This window comes from Tympanuchus pallidicinctus, unplaced genomic scaffold, assembly GCF_026119805.1.
Source record: "Tympanuchus pallidicinctus isolate F22 unplaced genomic scaffold, pur_lepc_1.0 scaffold2, whole genome shotgun sequence".
NCBI classification, from domain to species: domain Eukaryota; kingdom Metazoa; phylum Chordata; class Aves; order Galliformes; family Phasianidae; genus Tympanuchus; species Tympanuchus pallidicinctus.
This window is the reverse complement of record NW_026294721.1, coordinates 33,565,408-33,579,563: the sequence shown is the minus strand read 5'-3', so window position 1 is coordinate 33,579,563 and position 14,156 is coordinate 33,565,408. Positions and strand designations below refer to the sequence as shown.

Here is a 14,156-nt window from a genome sequence, read left to right as displayed (position 1 = left end):
TACTATGCTTGCAAAAGAGAAAACAGTAGGATGCTGTTGTTCTTATCTGCTGTGCTGGGAAGGTGAGATGCTTTCTCCTCACAAAGAATGACAGTGTGACCTGTAACATCTGGAACGATCGCAGAGATCTCATACAGCAATGCAGCTGCTTTGGCATTGAGTCCATGCCCTAATACTTGGGCATACCACTGCCCTGTTCATCAGACATCGTGTGCTCATTTTATAGGGATTTATTTTTCTGTTATTTAAAAACAAAAGTTTAATCTCCTTAACATTAATTGTTTGTAAGCTTGCTTGTTTTTCACTATAGTATTTCTCTGACATTTCCATTCTTTCTAGCTTTCAAAAGACAAGTTGCTTTTCAGAATGTTTTATTTTGAATTAAAGCTAGCAGTCTAATTTCTAGAATGATTCAGGGAATAGTTATTCTTGCCTGCTAGAAGCTGAAAGTATATACGTTAGCCAGGACTGTGAGGAAAGATACTGTCTTACACCACGCTTGACTTCTGGATGTAGGTTTTTCTAGGACAACAGTGACAAAAGCTGCAGCTAGATTGAAGTGATAGGGATCACAGAAGTAACAGAGGGAATTCTCTCAGATAACTGATTCTGTTATGATTAGAAAGAAAGAAAGAAAGAAAGAAAGAAAGAAAGAAAGAAAGAAAGAAAGAAAGAAAGAAAGAAAGAAAGAAAGAAAGAAAGAAAGAAAGAAAGAAAGAAAGAAAGAAAGAGAAAGCAATTTAGTAATATAAAATGTTATAAATTTGTCTTCAGGGGCAGATTCTTATCTCTCTCAATTTTCAGGGAATATATACATCAGGATATCACATCAGGATATCACTGTTTTTTTACATTTGAAGGCATCCTTACCCTGAAAACTATATTCAGGCTTGTTTTTCATCTAAGTTTCACACAGGTTTTCTCTCAGATAGTATTGAGCATCTTCATGTCTGTACCTTTTTCTTACATATGTACTTACATCTTTAGAAACAGAACATTTCTTTAATTGGAAATAGTATTTGGCAACTATTGGTGAGTTTTAATAAATTCAGAGAGGTTCCACATAAGTGTGAGAAAAATCTTCATGATGAGGGTGAAAGAACACTGAAACAGGCTGCCCAGAGAGATTGTAAGGTCTCCTTTTCTAGAGGCATTCGAGACCTGCCTGAACCTGTTGCTGTGTGACCTGATCCAGGTGTTCCTGCTCCGGCAGGAGGATTGGACTGGGTAATTTTTCCAGGTCCCTTGCAATTCCTGACATTCTGTGATTCTGTAATTTGAGACTGAAATTGAATCTATAGTTCAGATTCCTTATTCATGCTTCTATGCATGACAGTAATCCTTAATATAAGGATAGGACTGGACAGAAACAGCATAATGAAAAATGGGCTATAGTCAATGCTTTTTTTGAGGATTTCTTGAGGGATTTCTACTTCCTCTGTTAATGAGACTGGAATCCTTTGCCTGCATCTTTTTGATAGAAGATTGATTTTTTTTTTATTTTTTTATTTTTTCATTAGTGCTGTAGAATATCCTCATTACTTTTGCCAACAGTGCTTGCAAACTTATGCAAGGCTGAGCTGTTTAATTTATCTTGGTCAGAAAAGGTAGATTTCCCTTGGTATTGTTTTGCTACTGTTAGTGAATTCATGGAAATGCTTGTACAATAGATGATTTCCAGTGGACAGAATTGCTGAGGACTAGAGCACTTACAGATTAGATAAATTCTGGCTAGTTTGTGCCTCTTGATAAATCTAAAAGGTACACAATTTCAAAACATTAACCTTTTAGAAGTATGTAATTTCAGATATTTTGCTAATTTATTTCATTTTACACCTCTTTTGTGCACGTTTGCATTTTCGTGTTTTTTTAACCAGGGAAAGAAATGAATGTAAACTACTTGGAGCATGCTTTTGTGAGAAAAACCTTTACAATTCTAAGAATTATTATTTTTTAAGATCTTTCATAACCCTGTATATCTGGACAGTTCTGGACAGAAGGCTAAATCTGTACTGGCATCTGAACAGAGTCATTTATGGCTATGCCCTTTACCGCTGTTCTTTAAAACCCTCACTTCTTCCCAGAAGTGCATCATAAACATTCTGTGCTCAAAAGTTTTATGAGTTCTTGTTGCATGTAATTAAATTATTCCTTTTTTTTTTTTTTCTTGGCCTTCTCTTTCTTTTCCTTTACATCTGCTTGACCCTCATACAGCTCTCACAAAGGAGGGTGACATGGAGAATTTATATTCCACCCACCACCTCTCTTCTTCCATTGCTTCTTCATCTCAGTGGTCACCATCCTTGCCATGCCCCAGCGGCCTCTCCTGCTGCCAGTGTCTGATGAGGATTCTGATCACACTCTACCTCTTCATCTTTGTTTGTTCATATGTTGTGTTTCTTTCCATGAATTCAGCGGGCAAGTCCATGAAAAATAAAAACTCACAGAGTCATTCACTTGAGTCTGAGTTCTCCCACTCCACTCCTTCCTCTTCACTGTGTAAGTTGAGAGTCATCTTTCCAGATGATCTCTTTTGTCTCTCCTTCTCTTCCGTCCCCCATCAACTGAGAGTAGCTCAAAAAACTTGATTTTTTGTGATGTATCCAATCCAGGAATAATTGTTTCTTTGGTCTTACAGAAGTAAATTGTAATTTTTTTTAACTAATTCATTTTTTGGCCAGGTTTTATTATTTGAGGGAAAAAAAAGTTATTGTAGAGAATTCTTAAAAGATATTATGTCAGCAAATTATATATTGCAGAGATTATCTCTGCAGTAGTATTCATCTTGGAGATGTTCCTCTTCAACTCTGGCATGAATCCTGGATGGGGTCTCAAAATTAATTAATTACCTATTATGTTTATGAATGCCATCTAGTTACTTTCTCTAGCATCAACATTGTTAAACCAAACTTTAAACTCTGGAACAGTTGTTAAATTAACAGCATGAATCCAAGGCAATGGAAAAGTTTCAAGGTCTTCTTAAGAAGAGATCTGTGATGATTTGTGACCAGTCAGCTGTTAAGTAAATGTTTAGAGTTTGAACAGTGTAAATAGGAGAGGAGATGGTAAAATATTAGTTGATTACACACTGGTAAAATAGAAGAGGCTTGGGTAGATGAATTTCCTGTTTATAAATTCATTCAGAAATTCTTTAGCAGGGAAGTAACTTACGAGTTGAAATGGGGAATGATTTCATAAGAATATGCGCTCTGCTTGGCAGATTCTGATCTTGTATACTATGAGGATAATAGGAATTGACATATGCACTAGTAAATGTGAGGTCTAAATGGGTCCTTTAAAAGATAAGCTGTGTATAATTGACCTGAGTCTTATTTTGTACTTGAGTGGCATTTTAACTAAGTGCTACTAATGCAAGCAAGAGAGGAATCGTTTCTGGAGATGATGAGACTTGTGACTGTCTTGAGTCACGAGTATTGACAAGTGATGCTAAAATATTAGTTTTATTCATAGTGAGAAACAGGGTAGTTAGGTACTGGCAACCTGGAACCTTGTTGATACTGAAATCATCTTTCACTGATGTGCAGTGAAAGAGCTCCTCTTAATTCTTTAGAATTAGAATTTAGAATTAAGAATTAGGACAAGTGAGAATTATTGTTTTCTGAAGTTGTAAAAACATTTCTAAGTAAGATTTTCACTGTCTCATGACAGAAGAGGAAAGTTAATGGTGTATCAGTGTGACAGACTGTGCTATAGACGTTTTCTTGCACAAAGGGTAGAAGAAGCTGTTCTTGTAATGTAAGGTGAGGTGACTGTATTCAAAGTTGAACACAAATACTGATAGTGCAAACTGCACAGAGCCTTCAAGATGGGAGAAATTAATATGAAGGACAGATTCGCATAATATTTAAACTATTAGTAACATTTGCCATAAGGCTTTGTTTCACCTGCAGCATATACATGCCCAGAAAATCCCATTGCATCCCCAGAATTTTCAGGTCTGAATTCTAGCTGCCTCACATTGTCTGCTTCATTGAGTAGTTAATAGTGTGAAAGACACTGTTAAAGTTCAAATGTAGATGTTCATACTCATTTTGCTACTAAATATAGGTAACAATTTAGGTGTGGTGTAGAAATGGCACAGTGTATAGCATGATATATTAAGAAAGCTGGAGATCTGGTATTCTGTTGATTCTGTGACTTCAGAAACAAGCATGCTTCTTTGCCACTTTGTTCCACAAAATAAACTTCTCCAAAAAAGCCCCTATAAAATAGCGCAGATAAAATACAGTTTAAGGAATTCAATAAAACAATAATCAGCTGCTTAGCTATCAAGAAAGTAGAGTGTCAGGTGAAAATATTCTGGTAAATCTACTGGGTGATGCTGCTACATTTGGTAGTTAGCCTGCTAGCAGATTTGTTATATGACTTATGTTTAGAGCTTGCCAAAATACTAGTAGGAAAAACACCAGAATTTAATCTGGTATCTGAATATACTTTGAATATTATTAGACTTGCTAATATTTTTTTTCATTGTGAGCCTTCAAAATAACTTTGTCCCTATAAGTATCTTATTTCAGTTAGTTAAGTAACTAATTTTAATGACTGAAGAAATTGTAAAGTCCCTGTAACTTCACACGTTGTCCTCAACTAAGCAATAAAAATGTCCAGTTTAATATGGTTTTAAAAGTGGCCATAAATCGTTCTCCACCATAAATCATGAAAAGTTGTGGCTGTCAGTCCTTATTGACTGGAGAAAGGGAAATGTCACCCCCATTTTTAAGAAAGAAAGGAGGGCCCAGGGAACTACAGGCCAGTAGAACTCTTGTTTTGTGACAGCACAGCGGTAAGAAAGTGTGAACTGAAATAGACTACAGTGTTAGTTCTGTGTATTACAGAACTAAATTTACTCTATATTTGTTGTAAAGTAGCAATTATAATATAAATGTAACTGTGTGAAAAATATTGATTTCTTAGCTGGTAAACTTGGTAGATTTCCATCTGCTATCACAGGCATCAGAAGGAGATTAGATAAATCAGGTGTGTTGAGGAAGGTCTGTCACCTAGGTGAAAGTAAATCCTGGAAAATAATGCATCTCAATAAGTACTTGAAGTATTTAGGAATATAATTTTAAAAGTAACATAGTTTTCCTATAAATAAAATAAGCAAATGCCACATTTCATAAAATAATTGAGTGTTATTGTTATTCGCACAACACTCATTGCTTTTAAAATTTATTAAAATATTTAAAAGGAAGGAGATAGAGAACTGATGATCATTGACTTTCCATGTTAAAAAAAATAGTGGAAAGCAAAAGATTTCTCTGAGTATCAGCTGAGTGGAAGCACAGTTTAAGTAAAAATGTTGACAGTGGCAAAGCTTACTGATGTCTCAGTTACGGAGTCTTTAAATATGATTGTTTCTTGAGTCAGCAGGCAGATTCCATGATTAATTTAATGTGTTGTGAAACTAGTGCAATATCTTGTAACTACAGTGACCATAACAACAGCTTTGTTCTGAGACTGTAGATGGTTTGTCATTAAAAAAAAATCATTTGCCAACATGTGCCACAGTGTAAACATTAGAGAGAATATTTAGAAATAATTCACATAAATAAAAGGAAAGCTATTTACTGCACCTGACAAGTTTAACATCACCAAATGATGAAGATTTAAATAGAAGTTGCATTCATTTCATTTGTCACCATAATAAGATGGAATTGCTGGGATGAAGTAGAAGACAGTGAGTAACCTCAGAAACCCCTGAAAATCATCCACATGATAAGTTGTTGAATCAGAATGAATCATTTAAATCAACAGGCACAAGGAAAGAGATTTTACTCACAAGATGTCATCTCAAATATCTTATTCAAAATCACTGTTTAAAATATTTTGAACTACAAGAGATGGGCTAAAGGATGACCTCTGATCTTACTTGGGCTAATTTTCAATGAAGTTCTTGAAAGATAAAACTCCTGAATGCATGCCTTGTCTTAGGAGGATCTGGATGTATGTCACGTAGGTCTAAGATTCAATTTGTCATTATTTCATGCAGAACATTCACTTTTTTCCTTCATAGAAATAAGCTTCTTGGCTTTTGTTGTGTGCAATAAATTACAAGGGAAATTATCAGCAAATAGTTTTCAAATGTTAGTGTGGAAAGAATGATTTTTGAAAACATTTTGTGTCATTTGTGTTCTTCTCTACTTCTGGGATGACAGCTCATGATATGAAGCTGAGCAATATCTGGTGCATCCATGCAGACGAAGTTCAGCATACAGTACAGATTAAATTGGTAGTGTCTTCCTCTTTTTGCAGATTGTGGTTATTTTCAGAGCATAAAATAGTATTAGTAGCTGCATACTTTCCTCTGATTGCTCTTTGTTGGGGCTGTTCTGGTAAGAAATTAAGGTAGATCCCCTATACTGTGCTCTTCAATTTTATCAGGCCAATGTCCTTGATAAGGAGTGTGCTGTATTAAAATTATTACTGTAATTATTAATTATGAAAGATTATTGCAGCTGTGTAGTTGAGTGGGGCAGAAAAAAGTGAAACGTGTTAGAAATTGATAACACATTTGAAGTTAACATACATGGCACAGCAGAGCTACGGAAATAATTTTCGTCAATGTTAGAATATGTTTTCTTTTGTTCTTTTCCTATTATTTGATCTTCTTTATAACTGTTCTTCCTAATATTTTGCATGAACTGCCTTTGTATTAGTCATATACCTACTTACGTGCCAAAAAAGGAGTCGTATTTTTTTCAGCTGCCAATGCTTTATGACTTTAGCATCCCTCCAGGATTTTTTAAAAATGTGCAGTGAGTGTTATAATTACCTTGCCAAGGTGTTTATTGTTAGCTGTTTTCATTAGCACAAATCTATTACTAGTATGTAAGTACTGCACACAAATATTACAGTCTTGTATTTCAGGTAGCATTTACTTTGTAGGTAGAATAGCAGAAATCAGTGGTTTTTAATTAACAATGGGAATATGCAGGAGTTGTAGAACTTAGGCCAAAGAAGCTGTGCATTTTGGTTTTGTCTAATTATCTCATCACAGAATGAGAGAGCATAATTGATATCTGAGCTGCATTAACCTAATGCAGCTTTATTTATGCAATTACTACTGCATATTAAATAAAAAAGTATAGTAGCATAAAATTGCCACTGTACATCAAACAGCATAGTTTTCACAGAATTCAAAACAAGCAATGTTTATTAAATTTGGAGAACAGGAATTGTCTTGAGCTGCATAATGTATATATATATATTATATGTATATATATATTATAATGTATAGTATAGTTATACTTATGTATATTATCATTTTTAATGTATTTTTAATTAAAACACAAAAAACAGCAACAAAAACATAAAACTAGTGGGATATTTGACCCTGTTTTTATGAAACTAATGCATCAATATCTAGTTCAGTGAAAGTGGTTACAATTCTTAGTGAGTTTTCAAGGTTTTCAGCAGAGATTTTCAATGAAATATTACTCTTCTTGCACTTAATTCTTGAAAATAACTGTTCACAAATGTAGGTAGTGCCAAAAAATGACATGAATGAGGTGTGATTGTGAAGGGAGGGACATTTTCCTCTGTTAAGACAGGTCTTAAGAAATTCTAGTTAAAAGACATGACCAAACTTCTCTTGAAGTTGTATGTCTCATTGCAACTCTGTCCATTCTGTCTGAAAATTTGCTGGTGATTTATTTACATTGAGTTGCAAATATACAAAAAAATCGATGATTTTTTTTTTTTTTTTTTTTGAAATCTTGGAACCTATTCTCAAATTCCTGTATCAAAATGGAAAGCAAGAGTGCATGCTTTTCTCTGTTTGCAAGCCTGTGTTTAGCCAAAGCATCAAAATGCACGAAATTATTTGCTGTAGCTTGAGTTTGCCATAATTTAAGTTTCATTTAAAATGCTTTTATGGTTTGAATCATAGCACAGATAACTTGATTTTCAACTTGAAGACAGGTGTTTATATCATTCAAGTAAGCAGCCAAATCCACCAAAAATGCTACAATTGTGAACCACTTTTAATGTTCACATTCTTGCACAAATTTTCCTTTCCATTCCATAAAGGACTTGATTTCATTTTACAAACGATAAAGTATTTTTTACCTTGAAAGCCACCTTCCTTTAGAAAAGTATATGATGTCTCCTTAATCAGTATCCATCCTTTTAAGGAAGTCCTGGAATTGGTGATGATTCAGCCCCTTGGATTCCATGAAATTCATGGCTTTTGTGACAGTTTGCGAGACATTGCCCGTTTTTAATGCTTTTGCAAATAATTTTTTTTTATGTATGATTCAGTGGTACTTCATCAGTCATGAGCTGCTGGCAGCAATCACATTGTCTTCTGTTAATTTTATTAAGTCTCGTTTTTTTTAACCAACCATCACCAGGGTGCCATCAGTAGCTAGACCAGATATATTGAGAAAGTTGAAAGAAAATCGCTTTAATGTATTTTTTTTACTGCTTCAAGAAATTTAGTTGTGACTTTGAATGGCACCAACAATACCGTTTCTTCAGTGACATTATATACATTATCAGTACCTCTAATGAAAATGGCAAGTTGAGCCATATCTGTAGTATCAGTACTTCCATCTATCACCAAAGCAGAAAATTAGAAATTAGCAGTTTTACTCTCCAAGTTTCTTTCAGTAGATTTCCTACTTTTTCAGTTTGCCTGGCTATAGTCTGTGAGACAAATTGATTCCAGAAAAATTCTTCTTTTTTATGAGGATATGTTGTATCTGCCATGCTTTCCATACATTGTTTTATAAATTCACCATCAGTAAAAGGTTTTGATTTTTTGGCAATCAGATTAGTTACCATGCAACTAGCTTTATAATAGAGTCATTTAATGATTTTTTAAATATTATGTTGAGGTCACAGACTTTTCTTCAATTCTGCTGTTCTGTCTTTATGAAGCATTCCTCAATTCATCAAATTTGGCAGAGGGTTTCTGCACATAATGTCTTTTGAAATTGTAATCTTTGAAAACTGACACGATTTCCTTGCAAATTAAACGAAGTGCCGTATTAGTTGTCTTGACAAAAAAGTACTCAGCTGTACCTTTCTCGCTGAACCCTGTTTCTTCATCCATGATTTTTCCTTTTTTGGGTTCTGTTTTCTTTCAAGATTCCATTAGACAAGTTCAAAATATTACTATTGGCAATCACTGCGTTTTACTCAACAAGCAGAAGTACACATATAATACACGTGGGGTGTGTTGTGACTGAGCCTGTGCTGCTTTAGCAAGAGGAGGAGTCAGCACCGCACTGTTTCTTCCCCATGTCCCCATGTCAAGGGCAGGGCTGCTTGGCAGGGCAGAGCAGCTGCCATGATGACGCAGCAGCAGGGAATGGGCCACAGTATGAGCTGTACTGGGCTACAGATTGGACATGCCTGCCTTTATGTTTTCCAGCCTCCATCCATCTGTCTGCCTACAGTATTCCAAATCTCTCTGTCCTTCCAGTATCCTTTCTCTTCTTTCCTTCAATGTAAAGCCTCTGCTTCATAGACAATGTTGCTCCAAAAGTAATGCCTCCTATTCATTTCCACAGAAACTACAACAAATAGAAACAAGGTTGGAAAAGACCTCTAAGATCCAACCATCCTCCTGTCACTGATATTTCCTGTTAAATCATATCCCTCGGGCAGCCCATCCCAGCACCTGACCACTCTCTTAGAGAAGTGTTTCCTAATGTCCAGCCTGAATCTCCCTTGGCACAACTTGAGTCCATTCCCTCTAGTCCTATTGCTAGTTACATGGAGAAGAGGCCAATTCCCTCCTCACTACGACTTCCCTTCAGGCAGTTATAGAGAGTGATAAGGACACTCTGAGTCTTCTCCTCTCCAGGCTGAACATTCCCAGCTCCCCCAGCCACTCCTTGTAAGGCCTGTGCTTCAGACCCCTTACCAGCTTACTTGCCCTTCTCTGGATGTGCTCTCAGGCCTCAATGTCCTTCTTGTAGTGAGGGCCCCGGAACTGAATCAGAATTCAAGATGCAGCCTCATCAGGGCTGATACAAAAAGCACAGTAACACTATTTATAGAGCAAATTCTCAGCTACAAAATGCTGATTTTCAGCATAGTCACCACCTTTAGCAGTGCATTCTTGCCAGCAATTAACAAGTGCCTGCATGCTGCTCATAGAAATCTGCATGGTTGTCCAGAACATGGCATGTCTTTCACATCATTGGCATCAGTGCTGAAATGCACCACATACTGCTTCACTGTGCTCAGATCCACTGCTGAATCTGTATTGATGAAAGTCAGTGGGTGCAATTTTTATCTCATGGAGGAATTCAGTGACACAGCTTTGCTTCAGATGCACTTCCATGTCAGACACCATTCTGTCCGACTACCCCCTTGTTGCCATCTGTCGCACAGCAAAAAAATGTAATGGAATATTGGTGGGAAGGTTCAGCCTGTACTGCTGTATGACCAACATCCGCTTCTGATGTCATGGGCCAACATCAAAAATAGGAGGCATTAATTTTGGAGTTGTCATTTTTATTTTCTTTGCTGCATATATAGATATGTAATTGCCTGTGTGTTACTGAAAGGAAGGAGTAGCTTAGTTGCTTTCACATACAGAATTTCATGTGGTAGTTGGAATTTTATAGAAAGCTTGATAGATGAGTTGGTATGCAAATGGCTTGGCAATGTAATTCTGTTCCTGACAGTTCCGATTGTGAATTGCAATGATTTCCACCAGTACTGGAAGAACTGGTGCTAGTGCTGGAGTCAGACAATGGTTGATTTGAGTCAGTGATACTGCCTTTAATCTCATTTGCCAGTGCACAGATTTTGTTGGATGTTTTTCGTTCATGTATCAGTCAGCAGAATCGTCAGTGCTACTAAATGTTAGTACTGTCCAGAGAAACTGAAACCATATTCTATATCAGTAAGTGGCTTCTATTGGAAAGCTTCACAGAAACACGTTCCACTGAAATTTAACTTTGAGAGAAAAAAAAACAGAAAAAAAGCTGTTTGGCAATGTTCATTTTCTTCTTGTTTCCTTTTTTTTTTTTTTTTTTTTCAGTTTAATGTCAAATCTTCTAACATAGTACAAAATCAACGGTATTATTTAAAATAAAGCATTTTGTACAACTTTCTTAACTCTGGTCTTTTAGTTATATGCATCTGAGATATACTATCCAAAACTTGTGATTTCCTCCCTGAATAATGTCTGTGCATTCTGCCTTTCTGCCCTTTTTGCCAACTTTTCTGAACACAGCACCATTGTTTCTTACACAATTATCCTACCACTTGGCTTGTGCCATGCAATGTCCGCAGTTTCTTCTCATGTTGTTTAACCATTTGACAATGGAACCATTGCAGATCTACAGTCAAAAGATCTCTTCATTGAAATTCTTATTTGTTTCTACAGTATTCATGAAAAATAACGTAATTTGTATGCTAAATATTCTTACCCAGCATGCTGACTGGTAATCAAAACCTATTTGTTTTCCATTGCCTCCTTGCTTTCTGGTTTCTTTTTGGTGCTTTCTATCTGAAGACGTTAGGTGTGCATTTGAATTTAGAATGGTGGAGTATAAAAGAAACAGATTCTTCAAACACTTTGATTCCAGTTCTTGCAGTACGGCACTGGAGATTTACATTCTACCTATGTTTCCCAGTGTTTTCTTTTTGAACGATATTAACTCTGTCAGTACTATAGTCTTAACATTCTGAGTATATCGATGTGTATGAGTTGTCTAGTCCATGTGTAGGAGAGCACAAGAAAATTTCAGCTGTTGCTTCTACAGGAGAGCTACTAAAGCCAAATTGCCTGTATTTTTATTTTAATTCAAGCTTGATCTTCCAAATAGGTATTCTGAAGTTTAATAAGGAGTTGAACCTATGCTAAATCTTTGAAATCATCCCTTCCATCCTTACCCATTACATTCATAAAAATCTGTATTTGAGAGCATTGCCTCTCTGGTTGAACTTTATCAATATAAAGTTGAAGTTTTCAATTTACAAATGCACAGTAAAAACATAAACCTCAGTTCCTCAAGAAAAAAAAAGTCGTTGTGAAATCAGTGAGGATTGCCATCTGAAAGTCACAAGAATTTGCCATTGTGGTAACTGGTGTTACTGATAATTGTACCACTGGGCAGGAATTTTTTTCTTTTACTTCGCACTGTTTTCCTGCCACTCCTATCATCGTTAACAAATATTGGTCTGTGATCTACGTCTAGAGTAAGGGTCCTGAGAAAAAGACTCCTATCATTAAAGTGAAAATCTCATAACAGGATATGTGAGGTGAGATTTCTCCTTGTTCTTGCTGCTGTTTAACAGAATACCTGGGCTGCATACAGCACAGTCTAAGGCTTTTCTACTGCCTTACTGATGAAAAAGCATGTGAAAAAAAAAGCTGTGCATCTAGGAATGTTTGTTGCATTCAAGACACCTTCTTAATAGTACTTTGCTCTTAATGCTTTATGCTTTAAGAACAGCTGAGGTTTCTGGTTTACAGCAAGTTGGATTTAGTCAACAGTGTGCCTTGGCAGCAAAAAGTGTGCATCAAGCCCAGCATTGCCACTGGGTGAGGGAAGGGATTGTCCCACTCCGCTCTGTGATGGTGTGGCCTCATCTCCAGTGCTGTGTGCAGTTTGGGTGCTACAGTGTAAGAAGGTCATAAAACTATTAGAGAACTTCCAAAGGAGAGCTTTGAAGATGTTGAAGGGTCTGGAGGAAGACGTATGAGGAGAAGCTGAGGTACCTCAGTTTGTTTGGCTCAGAGCAGAGCAGGCTGAGGGGAGGCCTCATGGCAGCTGCAGCTCCTCACAGGGAGCAGAAGGGCAGCACTGATCTCTACTCTCTGGCGACAGTGACAGGGCCTCAGGGAATGGCATAGAGCTGTGTTGGGGGAGGTTTGGGTTGGATGTTAGGAAAAGGTTCTTCACCAGAGGGTAGTGGGCATGGAACAGGTTGCACTGAGCAGTGGGCACAGCTCCAAGATGCTGGAGCTCAAGGACCATTTGGACAATGGTCTCAGATATAGGGTTTGGATTTTGGGTGGTGCTGTATGGAGCCAAGAGTTGGATATGGTGATCCTTGTTGAGTCCCTTCCAACTCCAGATATTCTATGGTTCTTGACTAGTGGATCAAAGAAAAAACATTTCACATACTTTTGCTTTAGAAATACAGGCATTTGTTTTTGAGTATTGTTTCTAGAAAATGCATGTTCTTCTTGTTGCTTTTAATGTTTTCTTATTCTGTTACTATTTATCATTTATTGGTATTAGTTAGTAGTTGTATTGCAACAGTCCCAAGTGATCTGATTGTGGTTTATGAAAAATAGATGATAAGCATTTTACAAGCAAAGGATAATCATAGAAGTCAGAGTTGAGACACAGTGTGTTGTAATTAGAACTGTGTGGGTGTGTGTAAATTATATGTAATCCATGAGCTTTGCACCATGGAATCTTAATTGTACGTTTACAGACAGAATTCCTCTTTGGCCAAATCCGTACTTTAAGGATAGCAAACACAAAGTGTTAGAAAAAAAATTGAAAGTAGTATTATACGCCTAGCAGCTGAAGGTCCCATTCGCATATGAATCATTAGAGCATCACTTGTGAAACAATCACCAGCTTCCTTTAGTTCAAAGGAAAGAGTTCGGATGTGGGAGATCTAGGTTCTATTCTGCTCTGTTTTTTACGCAGCAGATCCGTCGGCACAGGAAAGAGGATTAGATCCATGATAGGAACAGGAATTGATTTTGATGTGTTTAATTTCTTTAAGAGTGCTGAGGTGAAAATAGTGCAAAGCAGTAATATAATGTCCATTGGTCATAGACAAGGAAGAGAAAAGGCATTTGTACCATCTGAGGAGTGACAGAATACTTTTGTTTAGATGTTGGTCTGACAGCCTTTCAGCTGTCACTGTTTTTATAGCTGTATTTGTATCTCTTTCCAGCTCGTAAGCAGGAGATTATCAAGGTTACTGAGCAGTTGATTGAAGCTATCAACAATGGGGACTTCGAAGCTTACACGTAAGTACTCATTTTGGAGAGAGCTGGGCAACTGGATGTGTTCCAAACATTTCAAAATGCACATCTAAATGTGCATGTAAGACTGTGTTTATTTGTATTTGTGCGTTGCTGAAGATCATTCTCAGGTACCCTGAAGAAACATAGTTTTTGATTGCTAGTTTGCCTTAGCTTT

The 14,156-nt window shown here is 36.5% G+C and overlaps 1 protein-coding gene across 19 annotated transcripts in view; it reads left to right on the top strand.

Annotated features, from left to right (window-relative positions):
• Nucleotides 1–14,156, top strand: part of CAMK2D (calcium/calmodulin dependent protein kinase II delta) — a 162,871-nt gene that overhangs the window by 139,810 nt on the left and 8,905 nt on the right. For all 19 annotated transcript variants that reach the window (XM_052681549.1, XM_052681541.1, XM_052681532.1 and 16 more), the window contains one exon: nt 13,909–13,984. In XM_052681549.1, coding sequence (XP_052537509.1) covers nt 13,909–13,984 — 76 coding nt within the window. The remainder of the gene's footprint in view (nt 1–13,908; nt 13,985–14,156) is intronic.